Source organism: Zophobas morio, unplaced genomic scaffold (assembly GCF_036711695.1).
Source record: "Zophobas morio isolate AGI-343-1 ecotype UQ-CSIRO unplaced genomic scaffold, CSIRO_AGI_Zmor_V1 ptg000054l, whole genome shotgun sequence".
NCBI classification, from domain to species: Eukaryota; Metazoa; Arthropoda; class Insecta; order Coleoptera; family Tenebrionidae; genus Zophobas; species Zophobas morio.
Genome location: NW_026972159.1, coordinates 3,408,637 through 3,430,696, shown reverse-complemented (window position 1 = coordinate 3,430,696; position 22,060 = coordinate 3,408,637). Strand labels below are relative to the sequence as shown.

Below are 22,060 nucleotides of genomic sequence, written 5' to 3'. Positions count from 1 at the left end.
CAATTTTTCGAGTTTTATATTTCGATTTCTCAATTATTCAACTTTTTGATTTCTCAATTAATATATTTTTTGATTTTCCCATTTCTCGACTACTTCTCAGACTTTCTATGTTTCAGTTCTTCAGTTCTACAATTTTTCAGGTTTTTGATTTTTCGATTTTCCGATATTTTAAGTTTGCGATTTTTCGACTTTGTTTTTTTGACTTTTTGGTTTCACAATTTTTCAATTTTTTTATTTTTCAATTTTTGGATATTTCGTTTAATTTTGTGATTTTTCAGTTTTTCGATATTTGGGTTTTGGGATTTTTTACTATTTCGACTCTTCGATTTTTCGATTTTTGAATTCCTCGAAACTTTTCGATATTTTAAATTTTCAGTGTTTATTAAAATTTTATGCTTTTCGATTTCTCGAGTTTTCAGTTCTTCAATTTTCGGAATTTTTAAATTTTCGATTTTCCATTTTTTTAATTTTTCGATTTTCAAATTTTTCGATATTTGAATTTTTCAATTTTTAATTTTGCCATCTTGGTTTTTCGATTTTTCAAATTTTTCGACTTTTCGATTTTTAGATTTGCCAATTTTTCATGTCTTCGATTCTCAATTTTTTCAGCCTTATCAATTTTCCCCGCCCACCCACGCTTTCTTTTCATAGAAGGTATCTCATCAGCCAAAATCAGTCTTATCTTAACAGGTACTAGCCCCGCCCACCCACCCTCTCTTTTTCTTGGAAGGCTTGTCATTTGCCAAAATCTGTTTTATCTTAACAGGTAATAATGACTAATTTTTACAAAAAATGATCAAAATTTTACTTTTATAAATTACGTTTTTCGTAATCTACATTATACATATTGTTTTTATTATTTTATTTATTATTCGATAACATACTGAAGAGTTAATCCGACATTTTCCAAACACTCTGTATAACACCAAAAAAAGGAACAAATTATAAGCCCTACATTTTGTTTTTTAACAGGCCAATTTTGACGTTGAGGTATTTTTTTAATTTTTTTAGAAATCCATAACTTAAAAAAAAACTCAAAGTAAAAAAGCTTAAATACCCAAACAACTTTCATTCATTGCCCCCGGATTTTAGGCAACCCTCAATTCGCCTTTCACTCACTATGAAAAGAAACAGAGCATTAATTTTCCGTGCTAGAGCGAAACAGACAACAACCCGCTCCTCCCATTGGCCGCTCGCCATCGGTTGGTAGCCCTCGCGCTGACAAGTGACAGCTGACATTCCCGCACCTGTCAAGTGCCCGTTTTATTGGATAATTTCTAACTTAATTAAAATGGAAACGATCCTCTAATCACCCCGTTTTCACGAAATGGACCGAGCCACCTCCTCCGGCCCCACGACCCTGCAACTTTCGTTTTAAACATTTGCTTCAGCCGTTGAAATTTTGGGGCACAGTGCAAAGAAGTGGGAATACTAGATGCCGCGCAGGCGGCAGTACTGTAAGGGGCGGTGCGATGCTCAGCTTGGAGCAGGAAGTGGGAGCCTGGGATTCTGTACTTCTTGAGCCTCTAACCGAAGACACGTTCATTGGGAATTTGCAGCAACGGTTCAAGCGCGACCACATCTACACCTACATCGGCAACGTCCTGGTGTCAGTCAACCCGTACAAAAAACTAGCGCTTTACTCGACCGATTTGGTGGAGACCTACGTGAAAAGGGGACCGTTTCAGTTGCCCCCACACATGTATGTTGACGGGTTGCTTGTTCTGGGTTAATTTGTTTTTGTAGATATGCGATTGCGGGGTCGGCGTATAGGTGGCTGAATGATAGAAATGAGGACCAATGTATTATTGTTACAGGTGGGTTTATAATTGGGAGTTTGAAAAATTTTTTTTTATTGTTTTTGAAGGTGAAAGTGGAGCTGGGAAGACCGAGGCGGCTCGAATTGTTCTACAGTTTTTAGTACTAGTTTCTGGTGATATTTCTGAAGTTAAACTTATGAAGGACCGCTTAGTGCAAGCTAATACGTTATTGGAGGCTTTTGGGAATGCTCGAACTATGAAAAATGATAACGCGTCAAGATTTGTAAGACAGTCAACAAATTTTAATCTAATTTATCCCCATTTTTTTGTAGGGGAAGTTTCTAGATATAGAGTTTGATTATAAAGGAGATCCTGTGAGTGGGCATTTAACTCACTGTAAGTATACCAATTTAGTGAAAAAGCGCCATTAAAATAATAAATGACAAGCAAATGCTTTTACTTTTATTAGAAGAAGGCCAAAATATAACTAAGTAAGAGCATTTGCCCAAAATTCAAAAACAACCTGATCATAGTAAATAATAAATTATTATTTTTCCCGCTGACAAGATTTTTTGGATAAGGTATGCCACTTTTCGTAACTTTCTGATTACTAGCGCCCCCTTTTCAGGCCAGAGTCACGTCTTTGTCCCCAGGTGACCGAAATTTTCACATTTTTTATCAATTACTGTCTGGTGCAGATATACATTTACTGAGTGAGTTTGCAACGTCTCGCGGTTCTTAATTTAAGCGACTTCTGTTTAAGAATGCCTAAAACTCCAACGCAATGTAGAACATTACACCATTTTACAAACAAACCGCAACCAGCCAACTTTGACCGACGACGAAGACAAAAAACTCTTTGTTTACACGAAAAGTGCATTGGAAATACTAGGTTTTAACGTTGAAGACATTGTCGATATATTTCAAGTTATTGCAATTGTTTTAAAATTAGGTAATTTGCAGTTTGTGCCTTGTAATAACATAGATGGTACCGAGGGATGCGCGATTAGCAATGAATACGGTATGTTTTTGGTAAATGTTTGATTTTTGGTGGTGATTTGGGGTTTTAGAGTTGTTTGAGATTTGTGAGTTGCTGGGTGCTGAGCACAGGTGGCTACAGAGGGCGCTGACAAGTCGGCAGATTGAAGACGGGATTTTGACGGATCTCAGCGCGTATGAAGCCTCAAAAGCCAGGGATAATTTGTGCAGGACTTTGTACAGCCGGCTTTTTACGTGGCTGATAAATAAGATTAATGAAATTTTGAAGGTGAGTTATGATCACTACGCGGAAATTTATCTCACTCCCTCAGTGCCGTCGCGTCGAAGTGGGGGCACGTGAGCCTCGCCACTTCGAGCTAGCGCGAGCACAAAGCGCAACGAAAATCCTTCCTAGGCGATTCCTCAACGTTCATCTACGGACACATCTACTATTCCCACAAGGTCTCTTTCATGAATTCTGACACATTTGTTACCAACGGACGCACACTGAATCAATTAAAACCTTAAACTTATCAGTTAAATTATGTGACCGCATTTTTGAAACTTGCCAACAAACAAATGCATTCAATAATAAATTTTATTACTGACGTTTATTCTAACATTAGCAGTTATATATATTAAAGATTCCTCAATTCATTTTGTTGCTATAACAATACACGGCAATCTGGTTTCTTATTTAATCAATCTTAACCATTTTGTTACAAATGAATTTGCCATTTTGTATGATATAACATTTCAATATAACAAACATGCGGTCCTGTGGTGTAAAAATTAAAAAGGGGATCGCGTATTATTATTTGAAGTAAGTTTAGCGATCGTAAACACTCCTAACGAAATGCACTGGCAACGTCCTTGTGGACCAGATCAAAGCGTCCCCACTACTCGCTGTAAAACACACCTTACTTCAACTGGGGAATTGCACTGCTGAGATACTTTTCCGCGCATTGGTTATGATGTTTGAGCGAAAAATGTCAAATGACGTCATCAATTTGACGAAAGCATAAGTGACTGTAGCTATTTTGAATTTAAAAAAAATCCACTTACTTGAAAAATTATAAAATTCGATGATGCGAATTTTTATTTATGATTATTTCTATACAGCGAAAGAATTGTAGAAAGTACCAGTAACAGTGTAAGAAACTAAATGACAACCTATAAATGTATTTTGGCACTCTATAATTTTTTGTGTTGGTGTGAACTCGAAAAATCTAAAAATTTTGAGAACAACAAAATTCTTCAATTTAAATATTGACCTGAAAAATGAAAAATTGAAAAATTGGAAAATCTGATAATTGAAAATTAGAAAAAATGTAAAAATATAAAACTGAAAAAATAAAAAAATAAAAAATTAAAAAATTGCATAAATATAAAATTGAAAATAGAATAATTTAAAAACAAATAGAACAAATTACAACATTGAAATTTGCAATTTTGAAAAATTAAAAATCAAATAATTAAAAAAAAATTTTTAAACCAAGAAAATTGAAAAATCGAAAAATTGTAAAATTATTAAACTGGAAAAAATAAAAAATTGCGAAATTACAAAATTGAAAAAATGTAAAATTATTAAATTTAATAACGAAGAACTGGAAAATGAAAAATCGAAGGATTCCAAAACCAAAAAATTGAAAAATCGGGAAATTGGAAAGTTTTATAATAGATTCATTAAAAATTGGACAATGGAAATCGAAAAATTCCAAAAATATGGAACTAAAAAATCAAAATTTTACAAAATCACAAAACTGAAAAATTGCATAAATATAAAATTATAGATAGAATAATTTTAAAAATTTGAAATATAATTGTAAAATTGACAAATTAAAAACCGAAAAATTGAAAGAAATGAAAAATTTTAAAAATAGAGAAAATTGAAAAGTTGGTTAAAAAAATTGGATAACTGAAAAGTCGGAAAATTGTAAAATTATTGAACTTGAAAAAATAAAAAAATTGCGAAATTACAAAATGGAGAAATGGTAAAATTATTAAATTTAATAACGAAGAACTGGAAAATGAAAAATAGAAGGATTCCAAAACCAAATTGAAAAATCTGGAAATTGGAAAGTCTTATAATTGATTCATTAAAAATTGGACAATTGGGAAATCGAAAAATTCCAAAAATATAGAACTAAAAAATCAAAATTTTACAAAATCACAAAACTGAAAAATTACATAAATATAAAATTATAGATAGAATAATTTTAAAAATTTGAAATATAATTGTAAAATTGACAAATTAAAAACAGAATAATTGAAAGAAATGAAAAATTTAAAAAATGGAGAAAATTGAAGTTGGTTAAAAAAATTGGATAATTGAAAAATCGAAAAATTGTAAAATTATTAAACTGGAAAAAATAAAAAAATTGCGAAATTACAAAATTGAAAAATTGTAAAATTATTAAATTTAATAACGAAGAACTGGAAAATGAAAAATCGAAGGATTCCAAAACCAAAAAATTGAAAAATCGAGTAATTGGAAAGTCTTATAATTGAATAATTAAAAATTGGACAATTGGGAAATCGAAAAATTTCTAAAAATATAGAACTAAAAAACCAAAATTTTACAAAATAACAAAACTGAAAAATTGAATAATTATTGTAAATTTGAAAAATTAAAAATCAAATAATTGGAAAATCGAAAAATGAAATTCGGATAATTGAGATAACAAAAATTGAATAATTGAAAGAAACGAAAAATTTAAAAAATGAAGGAAATTGAAAAGTTGGTTAAAAAAAATGGATAATTGAAAAATCAAAAAATTGTAAAATTATTAAACTGGAAAAAATAAAAAAATTCCGAAATTACAAAATTGAAAAAATATTAAATTTAATAACGAAGAACTGGAAAATGAAAAATCGAAGAATTCCAAAACTAAAAAATTGAAAAATCGAAAAATTGGAAAGTGTTATAATTGATTTATTAAAAATTGGACAATTGGGAAATCGAAAAATTCTAAAAATATAGAACTAAAAAACCAAAATTTTACAAAATCACAAAACTGAAAAATTGAATAATTATTGTAAATTTGAAAAACTAAAAATCAAATAATTGGAAAATCGAAAAATGAAATTCGGATAATTGAGATAACAAAAATTGAATAATTGAAAGAAACGAAAAATTTAAAAAATGAAGGAAATTGAAAAGTTGGTTAAAAAAAATGGATAATTGAAAAATCAAAAAATTGCCAAATTACAAAATAGAAAAATTGTAAAATTATTAAATTGAATAACCGAACAATTAGAAAGTGAAAAATCGAAGGATTCTAAAACCAAAAAATTGAAGACATTGAGAAATTGGAAAGTCTTATAATAATTGATTCATTAAAAATTGGACAATTGGGAAATCGAAAAATTGTAAAAATGTGGAACTTAAAAATCAAAATATTACAAAATCGCAAAACTGAAAAATTGCATAAATATAAAATTTAAAATAGAATAATTTTAAAATCGAAAAGTTGAAATATAATTGTAAACCAGAAAAATTACAAAATTGAAAAATAAAATGTTGAAAAATTAAAAATCAAATAATCGGAAAATCGAAAAATTGTAAAATTATAAAATTGAAAAATCCAAGAATTCCAAAACCGAAAAAATGAAAAATCGAAAAATATAATGAAAATATTACAAAAACACAAAACTGAAAAATTGTTTAATTATTGTAAAATCGAAAAATTATTAAATTGGAAAGCTGAAAAATTTCATAAATATAAAATTGTAAATGGAATAATTTAAAAAATTTGAAATATAGTTCTAAAACAGAAAAAATACAAAATTGAAAATTGAAATTTTCAAAAATTAAAAATCAAATAATTGGAAAATCGAAAAAGGAAATTCGGATAATTGAGAGAAAAAACGAAACATTTTAAAAACGAAGAAAATTGAAAAATTGGTTCATTAAAAACCGGATAAATGAAAAATCGAAAAATTGTAAAAATAAAGTACTAAAAAATTAAAATATTACAAAATCACGAAACTGAAAAATTGTATAATTATCGTAAAATCGAAAAATTGTTAAATTGGAAAACTGAAAAGTTGCATAAATATAAAATTGAAAATAAAATAATTGAAATCGAAAAGTTGAAAAATTAAAAATTAAATAATTGAAAAACAAAAATTTTAAAAACGAAGAAAATTCAAAAGTTGATTCATTAAAAACCGGATAATTGAGAAATCGAAAAATAGTAAAATTACAAATATGAAAAAAATCAAAAAATTCAAAATTACAAAATTGAAAAATTGTAAAATTATTAAATTGAATGTGAAAAGGAAAAAATAAAAAACAAAGAACATAAAAATATTACAAAATCACAAAACTGAAAAATTGTTAATTATTAAATTGGAAAACTGAAAATTGCATAAATATAAAATTGAAAATGGAATAATTTAAAAAATTTGAAATATAATTCTAAAACGCAAAAATTACAAAATTGAAATTTTGAAAAATGAAAAATCAAATAATTGGAATTGAGAAATGCAAAATTACAAAATTAAAATTTGCAAAATTATTAAATTGATAAACCGAACATTTGGAGAAAGAAAAATCTGAAGATTCCAAAACCGGAAATTTGAAAAATCGAGAAATTGGAAAGTCTTTTTATTGATTCATTAAAAACTGGACAATTGGGAAATTGAAAAATTATAAAAATATATAACTAAAAAATTAAAATATTGCAAAACGACAAAAGTGAAAAATTGCATAAATATAAAATTAAAAGTAGAATAATTTTAAAAATTTGAAATATAATTGGAAAATCGAAAAATGTAGTACCGATAATTGAGATATCAAAAATTGAATATTTGAAACAAAAAATAAAAAAATTAAGAAAATTGAAAAATCATTAAAAATTTGGATAATTGAAAAATAGAAAAATTGTGAAATTATTAAACTGGAAAAATTAAAAAAATTGCGAAAGTACAAAATCGAAAAATTGTATAATTTAATTATTAAATAACCGAAGAACTGGAAAATGAAAAATCGAAGGATTCCAAAGTCAAAAAGTTGGAAAGTCTTATAATTGATTCATTAAAAACGGAGCCATTGGTAAATCGAAAAATTCTAAAAATATAGAAATAAAAAATCAAAATTTTACAAAATCACAAAACTGAAAAATTGCATAAATGTAAAATTGAAAGTAGAATAATTTTAAAATTGAAAAGTTGAAATATAATTGTAAAATAGGAAAATTACAAAATTGAAAATTGAAATTTTGAAAAATTAAAAATCAAATAATTGGAAAATCAAAAAATTGCAAAATTATTAAATTGAATGACCAAATAATTGGAAAATGAAAAATCGAAAGATCCCAAAATTGAAAAATGGAGAAATTGGAAGTCCTATAATTGATTCATTAAAAACTGGATAATTGGGAAATCGAAGAATTATGAAAATATAGAACTAAAAACTGAAAATATTACAAAATCACAAAACTGAAAAATTATGTAATTATTGTAAAATCGAAAAATTATTAAATTGTAAAACTCAAAAATTACATAAAACTTAAAATTGAAAATAGAATAATTTTAAAATCAAAAAGTTGCAATGTAGTTGTAAAATAGAAAAATTACGAAGTTTGAAAAATTGAAAATTGATATTTTGAAAAATTAAAAATCAAGTAATTGGGAAACCGAAAAATGAAATTCGGATAATTGGGAGATCAAAAATTGAATAATTGACAAAACGAAATTGGTTCACTAAAAACTGGATAATTGAAAAATTGCAAAATTATTAAATTGAATAACAGAACAATTGCAAAATGAAATTTCGAAGGAAATACGTATATAAACAGGAAAAAATAAAAATATAGAACATAAAAATCAAAATATTACAAAACCAAAAAAACTGAAAAATTGTACTCCTATAATTTTAAAATCGGGCAATTGAAACCAGACAATTGTAAAATTGGAAAATCAAAACATTGTAAAATTATGAAATTGAAACATAAAAAACTTGGAAAGTTGGAAATCAAAAAATTAGAACATCAAAACAATGAAATTCGAATAATTGAAAATAAAAAATTGAAAAATCGGATACCTTCAAAAACGAAAAATTGAAAAATCGGATACCTTCAAAAACGAAAAATTGAAAAATAACTAAAACAAAAAATATTGTTTTAGGGCCAGAGATTGGGGAAGCGCAAAGTTTTGGGAGTTTTGGATTTGTACGGCTTCGAGGTATTCGAAAAAAATTCATTCGAGCAACTAATCATCAACTACTGTAACGAAAAATTACACCAATTCATTGCTAACATCACACTCAAAGAAGAACAAGAAGAGGTGATACGAGAAGGCTTAGAGTGGTCGAAAATAGAGTATTTTAATAATATGTAAGTCCCCAAACCAGCGTAAAAAATAATCACACAGTCTTTCCAGAGTTATATGTCAATTGTTGGAACATGAGAGTCACGGAATCCTAACACTCCTCGAAGAACCTCATGTTCAGAGTGATTCTGCCTATCTTATGCGAGTGGAACAGTGCTGCGCTGGTCATTCTTACTGTCTCGCAGCGGACGCAACACTGCCACAATATAGTTTCCAGTAGATTTTAACTCCTAGTTAAATAAACCCACTAATTTGAGTTTTTAGAGTACGCCATTACGCGGGCACCGTCACCTACAACGTGCACGACTTCCTCGAGAAAAACCGCGATTCTCTCCCCAAGGAAGTCTCTCGCGCCATGTTCCGCTTCGACCACCCCCTAATGAAGCCCCTCTTCCCCGAAGGCAACCCCAAACGCTGCAGCTTCAAGCGCCCCGTCTCCAAATCCGTGCAACTCCAAGTCTCCCTCAGCTCGCTCCTCAAAAGCTTGAACTCCCGCCAAATCCACTACATCAGGTGTCTTAAACCCAACGAAATGAAGCAACCCCGAATCTTAGAGATGGCCTTAATACAACATCAGGTGCGCTACTTGAGCCTGATCCCCACTGTCCAAATCTGGCGTTCCGGCTACTGTTATCGATTAGCATATCCGCAGTTTCTTTGTCGTTATAAGATGATTTGCGTCAACACGTGGCCTAGATGGCGAGGATCGCCGATAGAGGGTGTTTCAGTGCTGCTACGATCACTGCCAATACCTAGCGCGGAATTTACGTTCGGTAGAAATAAGCTGTTCGTGAGGAGTCCGCGGACGGTTTTCGAGTTGGAGGACTTCAGGAGGGTGCGACTGCACGACCTGGCGCTGCTCATACAGAAGAGTTGGAGGGGGTTCAGGCAGAGGAGGAGGTTCCAGAAGCTGAGGAGGTGTCAGCTGGTCATCGCGTCGGCGTGGAGGAGTTGGAGGGTGAGTAATGGGTCATTTGCACAAAAATTCAACAGCATTTTTGAGACCAGGGGGTCACTTTACGGGGTGTCTAAAAGAATTTTCGTGGAAAACGCCCGGGAGCTAAAGTAAAGTTTCAATTTTTTAGCAAGCAAACTGGTAAATCTAAGTTCGATTTTCCTTTGTATAATTGCAGGAATTAAAATATGGTATTCCTTTTAAAGGCCGCACACATCTCTGGCGTTTATATCGTGTGGTATGTTTTACATATCCCTGTACGCTAGGTGGCGCTTAATTGTGTTATTTGGCATGGTTTTCTAAGATCTGGCTACTACAGCAATCAACATTTTTTTACTTTGGAATAACTTTAGATAGTTTTTTTTTCATTCCAAAAGAGATCATTCTAAAATTTTTTTGGAAAATTTTTGGAAATTAGTTCTCCATTGTTTCAAAATCTGTATGAAAAATCACTTCAGATTCGTAACCAATGGATAATTCTCATGAAGCTTGTCGGTGTTTTCTCTGTGGTGGACACACGTTTAACTTTTTTTTTTTGGAAAATTTTTGGAAGTAATTTTCCCATTTTCCTCTGTTATTTGATGAATAAAAATAACTTCAGATTCGTAATTTACAATGAATTCGCATTTCGCATACGCAAATGCGTCCTTTCACATTTCGATTTAATATTTTTTGGAAAATTTTTGAAATGTTTTCTAGCTTTCCCGATTTGTTTTAAGAGCTATAACAAAAATGACTTCAAATTCATAATAAACGGAAATTTCTCTATAAATAAGAATTTTTTACATTCCAGCGGAGCTCATTCTAAAATTCTTTTGAAAAATTTTTGGAAATTAATTTATAGTTTTTCTCCATCGTTTCAAAACCTATACGAAAAATGACTTCAGATTCGAAACCAATGGATAATTCTCTTCAAGCTTGTCGGTGTTTTCTCTGTGGTGGACACACTTTTAACTTTTTTTTTTGGAAAATTTTTGGAAGTAATTTTCCCATTTTTCTCTGTTATTTGATGAATAAAAATAACTTCAGATTCGTAATTTACAATGAATTCGCATTTCGCATACGCAAATGCGTCCTTTCACTGGAACATTTCGATTTAATATTTTTTGGAAAACTTTTGAAATGTTTTCTAGCTTTCCCGATTTGTTTTAAGAGCTATAACAAAAGTGACTTCAAATTCATAATAAACGGAAATTTCTCTATAAATAAGGATTTTTTTCATTCTAGCGGAGCTCATTCTAAAATTTTTTTGAAAAATTTTTGGAAATTAGTTTATAGTTTTTCTCCATCGTTTCAAAACCTATACGAAAAATTACTTCAGATTCGTAACCAATGGATAATTCTCTTCAAGCTTGTCGGTTTTTTCTCTGTGGTGGACACACTTTTACCTTTTTTTTTTTTGGAAAATTTTTTGAAGTAATTTTCCCATTTTTCTCTGTTATTTAATGAATAAAAGTAACTTCAGATTCGAATATTTTCAATGAATTCGCATTTCGCATACGCTAATGCGTCCTTTCACATTTCGATTTAATATTTTTTGGAAAATTTTTGAAGTGTTTTCCAACTTTCCCGATTTGTTTTAAGAGCTATAACATAAATGACTTCAAATTGATAATAAACGGAAATTTCTCTATAAATAAGGATTTTTTTCATTCTAGCGGAGCTCATTCTAAAATTTTTTTGAAAAATTTTTGGACATTAGTTGATAGTTTTTCTCCATCGTTTCAAAACCTATACGAAAAATGACTTCAGATTCGTAACCAATGGATAATTCTCTACAAGGTTGTCGGTGTTTTCTCTGCGGTAGACACACTTTTAACTTTTTTTTGGAAAATTTTTGGAAGTAATTTTCCCATTTTGCTCTGTTATTTGATGAATAAAAATAACTTCAGATTCGTAATATACAATGAATTCGCATTTCGCATACGCAAATGCGTCCTTTCATTGGAACATTTCGGTTTAATATTTTTTGGAAAATTTTTGAAATGTTTTCTAGCTTTCCCGATTTGTTTTAAGAGCTATAACAAAAATGACTTCAAATTCGTAATAAACGGAAATTCTCTATAAATAAGAATTTTTTTCATTCTGGCGGAGGTCATTCTAAAATTTTTTTGAAAAATTTTTGGAAGTTAGTTGGTAGTTTTTCTCCATCGTTTCGAAACTTATACGAAAAATGACTTCAGATTCGTAACCAATGGATAATTCTCTTCAAGCTTGTCGGTGTTTTCTCTGTGGTGGACACACTTTTAACTTTTTTTTTTTGAAAATTTTGGAAGTAATTTTCCCATTTTCCTCTGTTACTTAATGAAGAAAAATAACTTCAGATTCGTAATTTACAAGGAATTCGCTATACGCAAATGCGTCTTTCATTCGAACATATATATTTCGATTTAATATTTTTTTGGACTTTCCTCGGTTATTTAATGGATAAAAATAACTTCAGATTCGTAATTTACAAAGAATTCCCTATAAGAAAATGTTTCCTTCTATTCGACTGTAGCTTGAATTAATATTTTTTTGGAAATTTTTTGGAATATATGTTTTCCAGTTTTCTTGATGTTTGAAGAGCTATAACAAAAATTAGTTCAAATTCGTAATCAACGGAAAATTGTTAGTAAACTAGTTTTTTTTTCATCCCGACAGAGATCATTCTAATTTTTTTTTTTGGAAAATTTTTGAAAATAATATCCCCATTTTCCTCTGTTATTTAATGGATAAAAATAACTTCAGATTCGTAATTTACAAAGAACTCCCTATAAGAAAATATTTTCTTCTATTCGACATTGCTTGATTTAATATTTTTTTGGAAAATTTTTGGAATATATGTTTTCTAATTTTCCCGATGTTTGAACAGCTATAACGAAAATTACTTCAAATTCGTAATCGACGGAAAATTGTCAGTAAACTAGATTTTTTTTTTTTCATTCCGACAGAGGTCATTCTAAAATTTTTTTGGAAAATTTTTGGAATCATTTTACCCGTTTTCCCCATCATTTCAAGATCTATACGAAAAAATCACTTCAGATTCCTAACCAGTACGTAATAATTCATTACAAACTTGTCGGTGATTTCTCTGGGGTAGACACTTGTCCATGTTTTTTTTGGAAAATTTTTGAAAATAATACCCGCAGTTTCCTCTGGTATTTACTGATAAAAAATAACGCCAGATTCGTAATTTACAAAGAATTCCCTATAAGAAAATGTTTCCTTCTATTCGACTGTAGCTTGATTTGATATTTTTTTGGAAAATTTTCGGAAAATATGTTTTCCAGTTTTCCCGATGTTTGAATAGCTATAACAAAAATTGCTGCAAATTCGTAATCAACGGAAAATTGTCCGTAATACTAGATTTTTTTCATTCCGATAGAGATCATTGTAAAATTTTTTTGGAAAATTTTTGGAAATTATTTTACTCTTTTTCCCCATCATTTCAAGATCTATACGAAAAATCACTTCAGATTCTTAACCAGTGCGTCATAATTCGCTACAAATTTGTCGGTGATTTCTCTGTGGTAGACATTTTTTCATTTTTTTTGTTGGAAAATTTTTGAAAATAATATCTCCATTTTCCTCTGTTATTTAATGAATAAAAATAACTTCAGATTTGTAATTTACAAAGAATTCCCTATAAGAAAATGTTTCCTTCTATTCGACTGTAGCTTGATTTAAAACTTTTTTGGAAAATTTTCGAAATATATGTTTTCCAGTTTTCCCGATGTTTGAAGAGCTATAACAAAAATTGCTTCAAATTCGCAATCAACGGAAAATTGTCCGTAAACTAGATTTTTTTCATTCCGACAGAGATCATTCTAAAATTTTTTTGGAAAATTTTTGGAAATTATTTTACTCTTTTTCCCCATCATTTCAAGATCTATACGAAAAATCACTTCAGATTCTTGACCAGTGCGTCATAATTCGCTACAAACTTGTCGGTGATTTCTCTGTGATAGACATTTTTTCATTTTTTTTGGAAAATTTTTGAAAATAATATCTCCATTTTCCTCTGTTATTTAATGGATAAAGATAACTTCAGATTCGTAATTTACAAAGAATTTCCTATAAGAAAATGTTTCCTTCTATTTGACTGTAGCCTGATTTAAATTTTTTGGAAAATTTTTGGAATATATGTTTTTCAGTTGTACGGATGTTTGAAGAGCTATAACGAAAATTACTTCAAATTCGTAATCAACGGAAAAGTGTCCGTAAACTAGATTTTTTTCATTCCGACAGAGATCATTCTAAAATTTTTTTGGAAAATTTTTGGAAATTATTTTACTCTTTTTCCCCATCATTTCAAGATCTATACGAAAAATCACTTCAGATTCCCAACAAGTGCGTCATAATTCTCTACAAACTTGTCGATGATTTCTCTGTGGTAGACACCTTTAATTTTTTTTTTTTGGAAAATTTTTGAAAATAATATCTCCATTTTCCTCTATTATTTAATGAATAAAAATAACTTCAGATTCGTAATTTACAAAGAATTCCCTATAAGAAAATGTTTCCTTCTATTCGACTGTAGCTTGATTTAATATTTTTTTGGAAAATTTTCGGAATATATGTTTTCCAGTTTTCCCGATGTTTGAAGAGCTATAACAAAAATTGCTGCAAATTCGTAATGAACGGAAAATTGTCCGTAATACTAGATTTTTTTCATTCCGACAGAGATCATTCTAAAATTTTTTTGGAAAATGTTTGGAAATTGTTTTATTTTTTTCCCCGTCATTTTAAGATCTATACGAAAAATCACTTCAGATTCCCAACAAGTGCGTCATAATTCTCTACAAACTTGTCGGTGATTTCTCTGTGGTAGACACTTGTTCATATTTTTTTTTTGGAAAATTATTGAAAATAATACCCACAATTTCCTCTGATTTACTGATAAAAAATAACGCCAGTTTCGTAATTTACAAAGAATTTCCTATAAGAAAATGTTTCCTATTATTCGACTGTAGCTTGATTTAATATTTTTTTGGGAAATTTTTGGAATATATGTGTTCCAGTGTTTCCAGTGTTTGAAGAGCTATAACGAAAATTACTAACTAGATTTTTTTTCCATTCCGACAGAGATCACTTTTGGAAAATTTTTGGAAATCATTTTACTCTTTTTCTCCATCATTACAAGACCTATACGAAAAATCACTTTCAATTCCTTATTTGCACACTTTTTTGGAAAAATTTTGGAATTATTTTCCCATTTTTGTTGGTTATTTAATTAGTGGATAAAAATGACTTGAGATTCGTAGACAATGAAAACGGGGTGGGTGGGCGGGGCCACATTGAATTTTTTTAGCGTTGGTTCGACCACTTGACAAAATATAATTCAATTTTCATCTGGCAGTCAATAAAATAAGCCAATAAAATTCAAAAGTGGAGGTGGGTGGAGTTAAGTTTCATTTTTTCTGTGTATATTTCACGTTTTATCGTCATGAAATCCACTTTTCGTTCAATAAAATGACATTTTCATCTCATAGTAAATAAAATAAGCCAATGAAATTCAAAAATGGAGGTGGGTGGAGTTAGTTTCACCTTTTCTGTTTAGATTCATCTATTTATCAATATAAAACCTACGTTTCGTTCAGTAAAATGAGTGATCAAAAAGAAAACGGGTGGGTGGGCGGGGCCACTTGGAAGGTTTTTTTAGCGTAGATTCTACCATTTGATAAAATAAAATTTAATCTTCATCTCACAGTAAATAAAATAAGCCAATGAAATCCAAAAGTGGAGATGGGTGGGGTTAATTTTACCTTTTTTGTTTAGAATCCACTATCGGTCAATATAAAATCCACTTTTCGTCCAATAAAATGGATAATCCAAAAGAAAACGGGGTGGTGGGCGGGGCCACATTGAATTTTTTTAGCGTTGATTCGACCACTTGACAAAATATAATTCAATTTTCATCTTCCAATTAATAAAATAAGCCAATGAAATTCAAAAGTGGAGGTGAGTGGAGTTAGTTTCATCTTTTCCACTTTTTATCGTCATGAAATCCACTTTTCGTCCAATAAAATGACATTTTCATCTCATAGTAAATAAAATAAGCCAATGAAATTCAAAAATGGAGGTGGGTGGAGTTAGTTTCACCTTTTCTGTTTAGATTCATCTATTTATCAATATAAAACCTACGTTTCGTTCAGTAAAATGAGTGATCAAAAAGAAAACGGGTGGGTGGGCGGGGCCGCTTTGAAGGTTTTTTTAGCATAGATTCTACCATTTGATAAAACAAAATTCAATCTTCTCTCACAGTTAATAAAATAAGCCAATGAAATTCAAAAGTGGAGATCAGTGGGGTTAGTTTTACCTTTTTTGTTTAGAATCCACTATCGGTCAATATAAAACCCACTTTTCGTCCAATAAAATGAATGATCAAAAAGAAAACGGGGTGGGTGGGCGGGGCCACATTGAATTTTTTTAGCGTTGATTCGACCACCTGACAAAATATAATTCAATTTTCATCTCACAGCAAATAAAATAAGCCAATGAAATTCAAAAGTAAGGTGGGTGGAGTTAGTTTCATCTTTTCTGTGTATATTCCACCTTTTATCATCATGAAATCCATTTTTCGTCCAATAAAATGACATTTTCATCTCATAGTAAATAAAATAAGCCAATGAAATTCAAGAATGGAGGTGGGTGAAGTTAATTTCACCTTTTCTGTTTAGATTCATCTATTTATCAATATAAAAGCTACTTTTCGTTCAGTAAAATGAGTGATCAAAAAAAAACCGGGTGGGTGGGCGGGGCCATTTTGAAGGTTATTTACCTTAGATTCTACCTTTTGATAAAATAGAATTCAATCTTGATCTCACAGTAAATAAAATAAGCCAGTTAAATTTAAAAATGGAGGTGGGTGGGGCTAGTTTTACCTGTTTAGATTCTATTTGTCAATATAAAATTCACATTTCATCCAATAAAATGAGAGATTAAGAAGAAAACTGGGTGGGTGGGCGGGGCCACATTGAAGTTTTTTTAGCGTAGATTCTACCATTTGATAAAATAAAATTCAATCTTCAACTCACAGTAAAGAAAATAAGCCAATGAAATCCAAAAGTGGAAATGGGTGGGGTTAGTTTTACCTTTTTGCCTAGATTCGACTATTTATCAAATAAAATTCATTTTTCGTCCAATAAAGTGCGTGATCGAGATAAAAACAGGGTGGGTGGGCGGGGCACTCTAAAGAAATTAATAGAGTGGGCCTTGGCAGAATCAATCAAATACTCCGGTTGTTACGGCCGAAGGGAGCGCACAAGACGCCAGGTCTTAGTTGGCCATGTATTTGTAAATCAGTAACGACCTCTTTTGTGTATTTGCAGTAAAACTCATTCCAGAAACTTGACTGACAACGACTATCGCGTTTTAATTACGCCACTATTTTATTAATTCTTGGTTATTTTAGGCTCAAGAGGAATACAGAACCTTAAAACACCGAAAACAAGTCGAGTGGGCTACGAGAGTAATCCAAAGACACTACATACAGTGGAAGGTAATTTTCCAGAGGTGAACCACTTGAAATTAGCTTAATTTTCCAGCGAAAACGATATCTCCTTGTCCTGTGGAAATTGTTACCAGCGGACGCCGACTCCCCAATTTGTCGAGAATGGCCATCATGTTCTTCCAGGTTATCCGAATGCAACACTTTGCTGAAAAAGATCCACCACAGATGGCGCTGCCATAAGTACCGACTCAAGTTCGACCAAACCGCGCGAAATCGCATGAGGGAAAAAGTAACAGCTAGTTTTATTTTCAAAGAGAGAAAATGTTCATATCCCAGAAGTGTTTCTCACCCTTTCCTCGGGGATTACGTTCGGCTGCGCCAAAACATCCAATGGAAAAAAATTTGCCTAGAAAGTAACGACCAATACGTAGTTTTTGCTGATATTATTAATAAGATAACTCGTTCGAGTGGCAAGGTTCGTCCCCACCCCTGTGTACCACTTAAGTCATTTTAGCGTTTCAGTTCGCACCCATTCTTCTGGTTGTATCAACACGGTCCATGTTGATTCTCGATCAACGTACTTTACAAATAAAATATCGAGTGCCTGCTACAGAGATCTATCGCATGTCTCTGTCACCGTTTCTGGACGACGTCGCGGTTGTTCACGTCAGAGCGGTAAGTCGACTCGCTTAACACCCTTACTTAAGTCTAGTCTAGAACCTGCTCGTTAGCGGTAGTTTTGTTCCCAGTCGTCGGTAGCCAACGCAGAAACCTCCAGTTCAAATTCCGATGCGACCGGTTGCTTATTTCAGAGCGACTTAAGCAAGAAAAAGGGCGACTTCGTGTTCCAAACCGGCCACGTCATCGAGATCGTCACCAAGCTGTTCCTGGTGGTCCAAAACGCCACCGGGAAGCCGCCGGAAGTCAACGTCACGACAGAGTAGGTTAGTTTGAGTCGGAATTCCGGTGTCTGATTGTTCAGTGGCAGGTTCGAGGCGAACTTCGGCTCCCAGACGGTCACCTTCACGTTCAAGTGTATGGGGTTGCCGGAGGTGCAGCCGGGGCAGATCCGGGTCGTACGCAAAGGCAACAAAATGGAAGTGCACGTGTGACATTTTGCCAAACATATCCTCCAGACCAGCATTATGATCACTGCCATTAGAGATACTCCTTGCACAATAGACTTGAAGGGGATTTTTTTCTGTGTGGTTCCAGTTTGAAGCGATGTCGTGTTGACCAAATTGCATCCTAGATCTAGCGTAAGGATGGTTTTAAAAATTTTCGGGCTGAAATTTTAAGGAAGTACCTTTATATTAAACAATCAGTTAGCTTACATATTAATAAACCCCATTACGAGCAAAATAACTTTTTAATAGTTGAAATTCCTCGGATCTTGTTCGGAAATTCCTACGTCTGTATACTTAAATTTTTTTAATACTAGAACTAAAATGACTAGTTAGGTTATGCGTTTAATGATTTGTGACGTATTTTTGTTGGTTCACACAGTGTATAAAATGTTGATAGTGTACATTATCTACATTTTTTCTAAGTTCTCTACATTGTATATTCCATAGCAATATGTTAATAAACAAGTTATATTTTTATCACATGTTTTCGTCAAGTTAGTTTTTTTCGTCACTGGGTACTTCGCCGTTGACTTGACTACTTGGAGCTGCACCATTAGCACTAGTACTAGCACCAGCACCATCATTAGCACTAGCACCATCATTAGCACTAGGAGCAGCATTAGCACCAGGAGCAGCATTAGCACCAGGATCGGCATTAGCACCAGGAGCAGCGTTAGCAACAGCACCGGCATTAGCCCTAGCCGCCCCCTGGGCCCTGTTGGCGTCGTCAAGAACCCCCCTCGCCAGTTCCCGTTCGTTATACCTTTCACGAAGAGCCGAAAACAAGCAAAGTTGTGTTTCATATTCCCTTTTCAAGTCGCCATTAAACCGTATCATAGTCTCTAATTTTTTGTGCATAAGGTCGTATCGTTCCTTCTCGGCTTTATACTTCCCGTCCATGCACTCAATTTTAGTCTCAAGCTGCTTTATTTCCATATTTCTAATCTCCAAAAGGTCCTTCGTTATGGAAACGACTTCTTTCAAAGAGTCAATTTGTTGGTTCAAAGCCTCGATTTGCAGCTCCTGATTCTTTATGACTTTGGTTTTTTCAAAAATAATATCTTTGGCTCTGGTTAGAGTGTCTTCGGACTTGGCTTTCAAAAGCGCCACTTCCTCTGCCTCTTTCAAGTGTTGAGCTTTGAATTTTTGTCCCTCGGCTACGTCTTTTTCGAGCTGAGCAACGCGGGTTTTAAGCGTTAACAAAATGGCGTCTTTTTGCTGAAACAACGTTGAGGTTATGGTTAGTCCTAGTCACACCGGGGAAAATTTTTAACCCAGTGTTTCACTTACTTTGATTTCGTTTTCCAACTGGGCGGTTTTTGGGTCCTCGTTTTTCGAGCGGTTTTCGTCAGTTACATTTTCTACAACCGCTGTGGCCTCATTTTGTTCGTTTTCGGCCGGCTGTTGATTTTAAATGCAATTTTGTATCAAATCGTAAGACAAATTTTACCTTATTTACAACTTCCGGGGTTGTTTGATTTTCCGCGTTCACCGACATTTTTGGACAACTTAAAGTGCGTTGTAGAACGTGGAAAAACTAAACGAAAAGACTTATTAATAGCCCGTAGGTGACTCGGAAAGTTGTTTTATTTTTAGAGAAAATGCATGGTTATTTTTAAAATTTAAAATTACCGCCAAACATAACCTCAAAATTTGAAGTAGTCAATTCGCGAAAATTCGGGCACATTCACATCGCTAAATTACAAAACGTGCCTTCAACCCAACTCCCCCTTTCTTTCGGCCCCCATCATGCACAAAGCATGTTTTTCGTAAAACTGTGACATGCTGCACGATCTTTCGACCTCTGATCAGAAGGAATGCACAACCTTGACAAAATATCAATAATTTCCTCTCGAAAACGACGTTAACCACGAAAAAGTCGCGTCTTATTGTGTATTATAGTAGCTACCGGTAAGTTTAGCCCCAAATTGGCTTTCATTCTAGTTTTGTAACCCCCGTAAATAATAATCCAAAAATTTGTAGGTTAGGTTAAGTCTCACGTCCAAATGGAGGAATATACTCGGGAACCGTGCCCCTGGCGAATCGTCGACGACTGTGGGGGCGCTTTCACGATGGGTCTCATCGGGGGTGGCGTATTCCAAAGCATCAAAGGATTTCGCAATGCCCCCTCTGGTTTCAACAGACGGATGGTTGGAAGTTTAGCCGCCATTAAACAACGCTCGCCCATAATTGCCGGTAATTTTGCCGTTTGGGGCGGCATGTTCTCGACCATTGACTGCGCCTTGATTCACATTCGAAAGAAGGAAGACCCGTGGAACTCTATTATCAGTGGGGCGGCCACCGGCGGAATCTTAGCAGCTAGGAATGGACTACCTGCCATGGCTGGTAGTGCGTTTATAGGAGGAGTGTTACTGGCGTTAATCGAAGGTGTAGGGATTTTGTTCACGAGGTTGTCGGCCGAGCAGTTCCAGCCGCAGTTGCCGCCAATGGATGATCCGTCACAGTTGAGAAATCAGCAGTCTGGGGGCTACTCTTTCCAATAGATGTTTTTTGTTTTGTAAATTATTGTCACTTTAGGAAATACATGTACATTTTAAGGTTCAAGTTTTTTTTTAATAGTGCGAAGTTAAAGGTCGATTTATAAACTTGTCGCCGACGTTGACGTAGTAACATAAATACGCAGCGAAGGTATGCGTCCTTTATACCATCCGTTGAAAGTTGGTACGTCGTTGGGGTGACGTTCAAGGTTCGAGATGACCAACTTTTAATAATAATCAACTTTCGCCGTTACGTTGCCGTTGACGTTAGGTTTTCAACCAATCAAATTGCAGTATTGAGCAAAGCTGGCTGAGATAGGGCGGGTGGGCGAGACTTACATTTTGCAATTTTTTCTTAATATGTGTAGTCATCTTTTCACAAGAAGAAATTTAAAACATGTTTAAAATGGTAAGTTTGTATAGGGAAATATCGAATTTGCAATTAGGCTCCGCCCCTCGGTTTGACAACGAATGAAAAATTCATCACAATTGATGAATGGGTGGGGCTTCTCTTTTGGTTTTCTTTTTTAATTAATACATTTATTTTTTTTGTATAACACGATTACTTAAGAACATATTTCACAAGGTTATTCCTCGTAGAAAAATAAAGATTCTACAATTAAGCTCCGCCCCTCGGCGCACGATGAATAAAAAAAATCATCACAATTGAGATAAGGTGGGTGGGTGGATGGGGCTTATATTTTGCTTTTTTTTCTTCATATACATAGCCATATTTTCACAACAACAAACTTAAAACATGGTTAAAATGGTACATTTTTGCAGGGAAACATGGATTTTGCTAGGGGCTATAGATTTTGCAATTATAGGGCGAACCCTAATTGCAAAATCGATATTTCCTTATAAAAAATTTCCATTTTAAACATATTTTAAGTTTCATCTTGTAAAAAGAAGTCTACACACATTAAAACAAAAATAAGGTAAAATTATAAATATTATTTCATATAGTAATT

The 22,060-nt window shown here is 32.4% G+C and overlaps 3 protein-coding genes across 3 annotated transcripts; 2 read left to right on the top strand and 1 right to left on the bottom strand.

The window, feature by feature from the left end:
• The first annotated feature begins 1,222 nt into the window (after window positions 1-1,222).
• Window positions 1,223-19,068, top strand: LOC135142890 (unconventional myosin-Ib). The gene is made up of 16 exons (XM_064074690.1): window positions 1,223-1,702; window positions 1,747-1,817; window positions 1,868-2,043; window positions 2,093-2,156; window positions 2,328-2,341; window positions 2,389-2,473; window positions 2,524-2,781; window positions 2,831-3,027; window positions 8,871-9,079; window positions 9,126-9,290; window positions 9,339-10,032; window positions 17,426-17,512; window positions 17,559-17,939; window positions 17,987-18,139; window positions 18,214-18,404; window positions 18,453-19,068. The coding sequence occupies exons 1-16, from the start codon at window positions 1,473-1,475 to the stop codon at window positions 18,574-18,576; spliced, it is 3,099 nt and encodes a 1,032-aa protein (XP_063930760.1). The 5' UTR covers window positions 1,223-1,472; the 3' UTR covers window positions 18,577-19,068.
• Window positions 18,921-20,187, bottom strand: LOC135142888 (uncharacterized). The gene is made up of 3 exons (XM_064074688.1): window positions 20,042-20,187; window positions 19,882-19,992; window positions 18,921-19,809 (listed from the first exon to the last, which is right to left on the bottom strand). Exons 1-3 carry the CDS (start codon window positions 20,087-20,089, stop codon window positions 19,087-19,089), a joined length of 882 nt encoding a protein of 293 aa, XP_063930758.1. The 5' UTR covers window positions 20,090-20,187; the 3' UTR covers window positions 18,921-19,086.
• A 77-nt stretch (window positions 20,188-20,264) lies between these two features.
• On the top strand, window positions 20,265-21,156 carry LOC135142889 (mitochondrial import inner membrane translocase subunit Tim17-B-like). Its single transcript, XM_064074689.1, has 2 exons — window positions 20,265-20,502; window positions 20,575-21,156. Exon 2 carries the CDS (start codon window positions 20,598-20,600, stop codon window positions 21,093-21,095), a length of 498 nt encoding a protein of 165 aa, XP_063930759.1. The 5' UTR covers window positions 20,265-20,502; window positions 20,575-20,597; the 3' UTR covers window positions 21,096-21,156.
• Window positions 21,157-22,060: the final 904 nt, after the last annotated feature.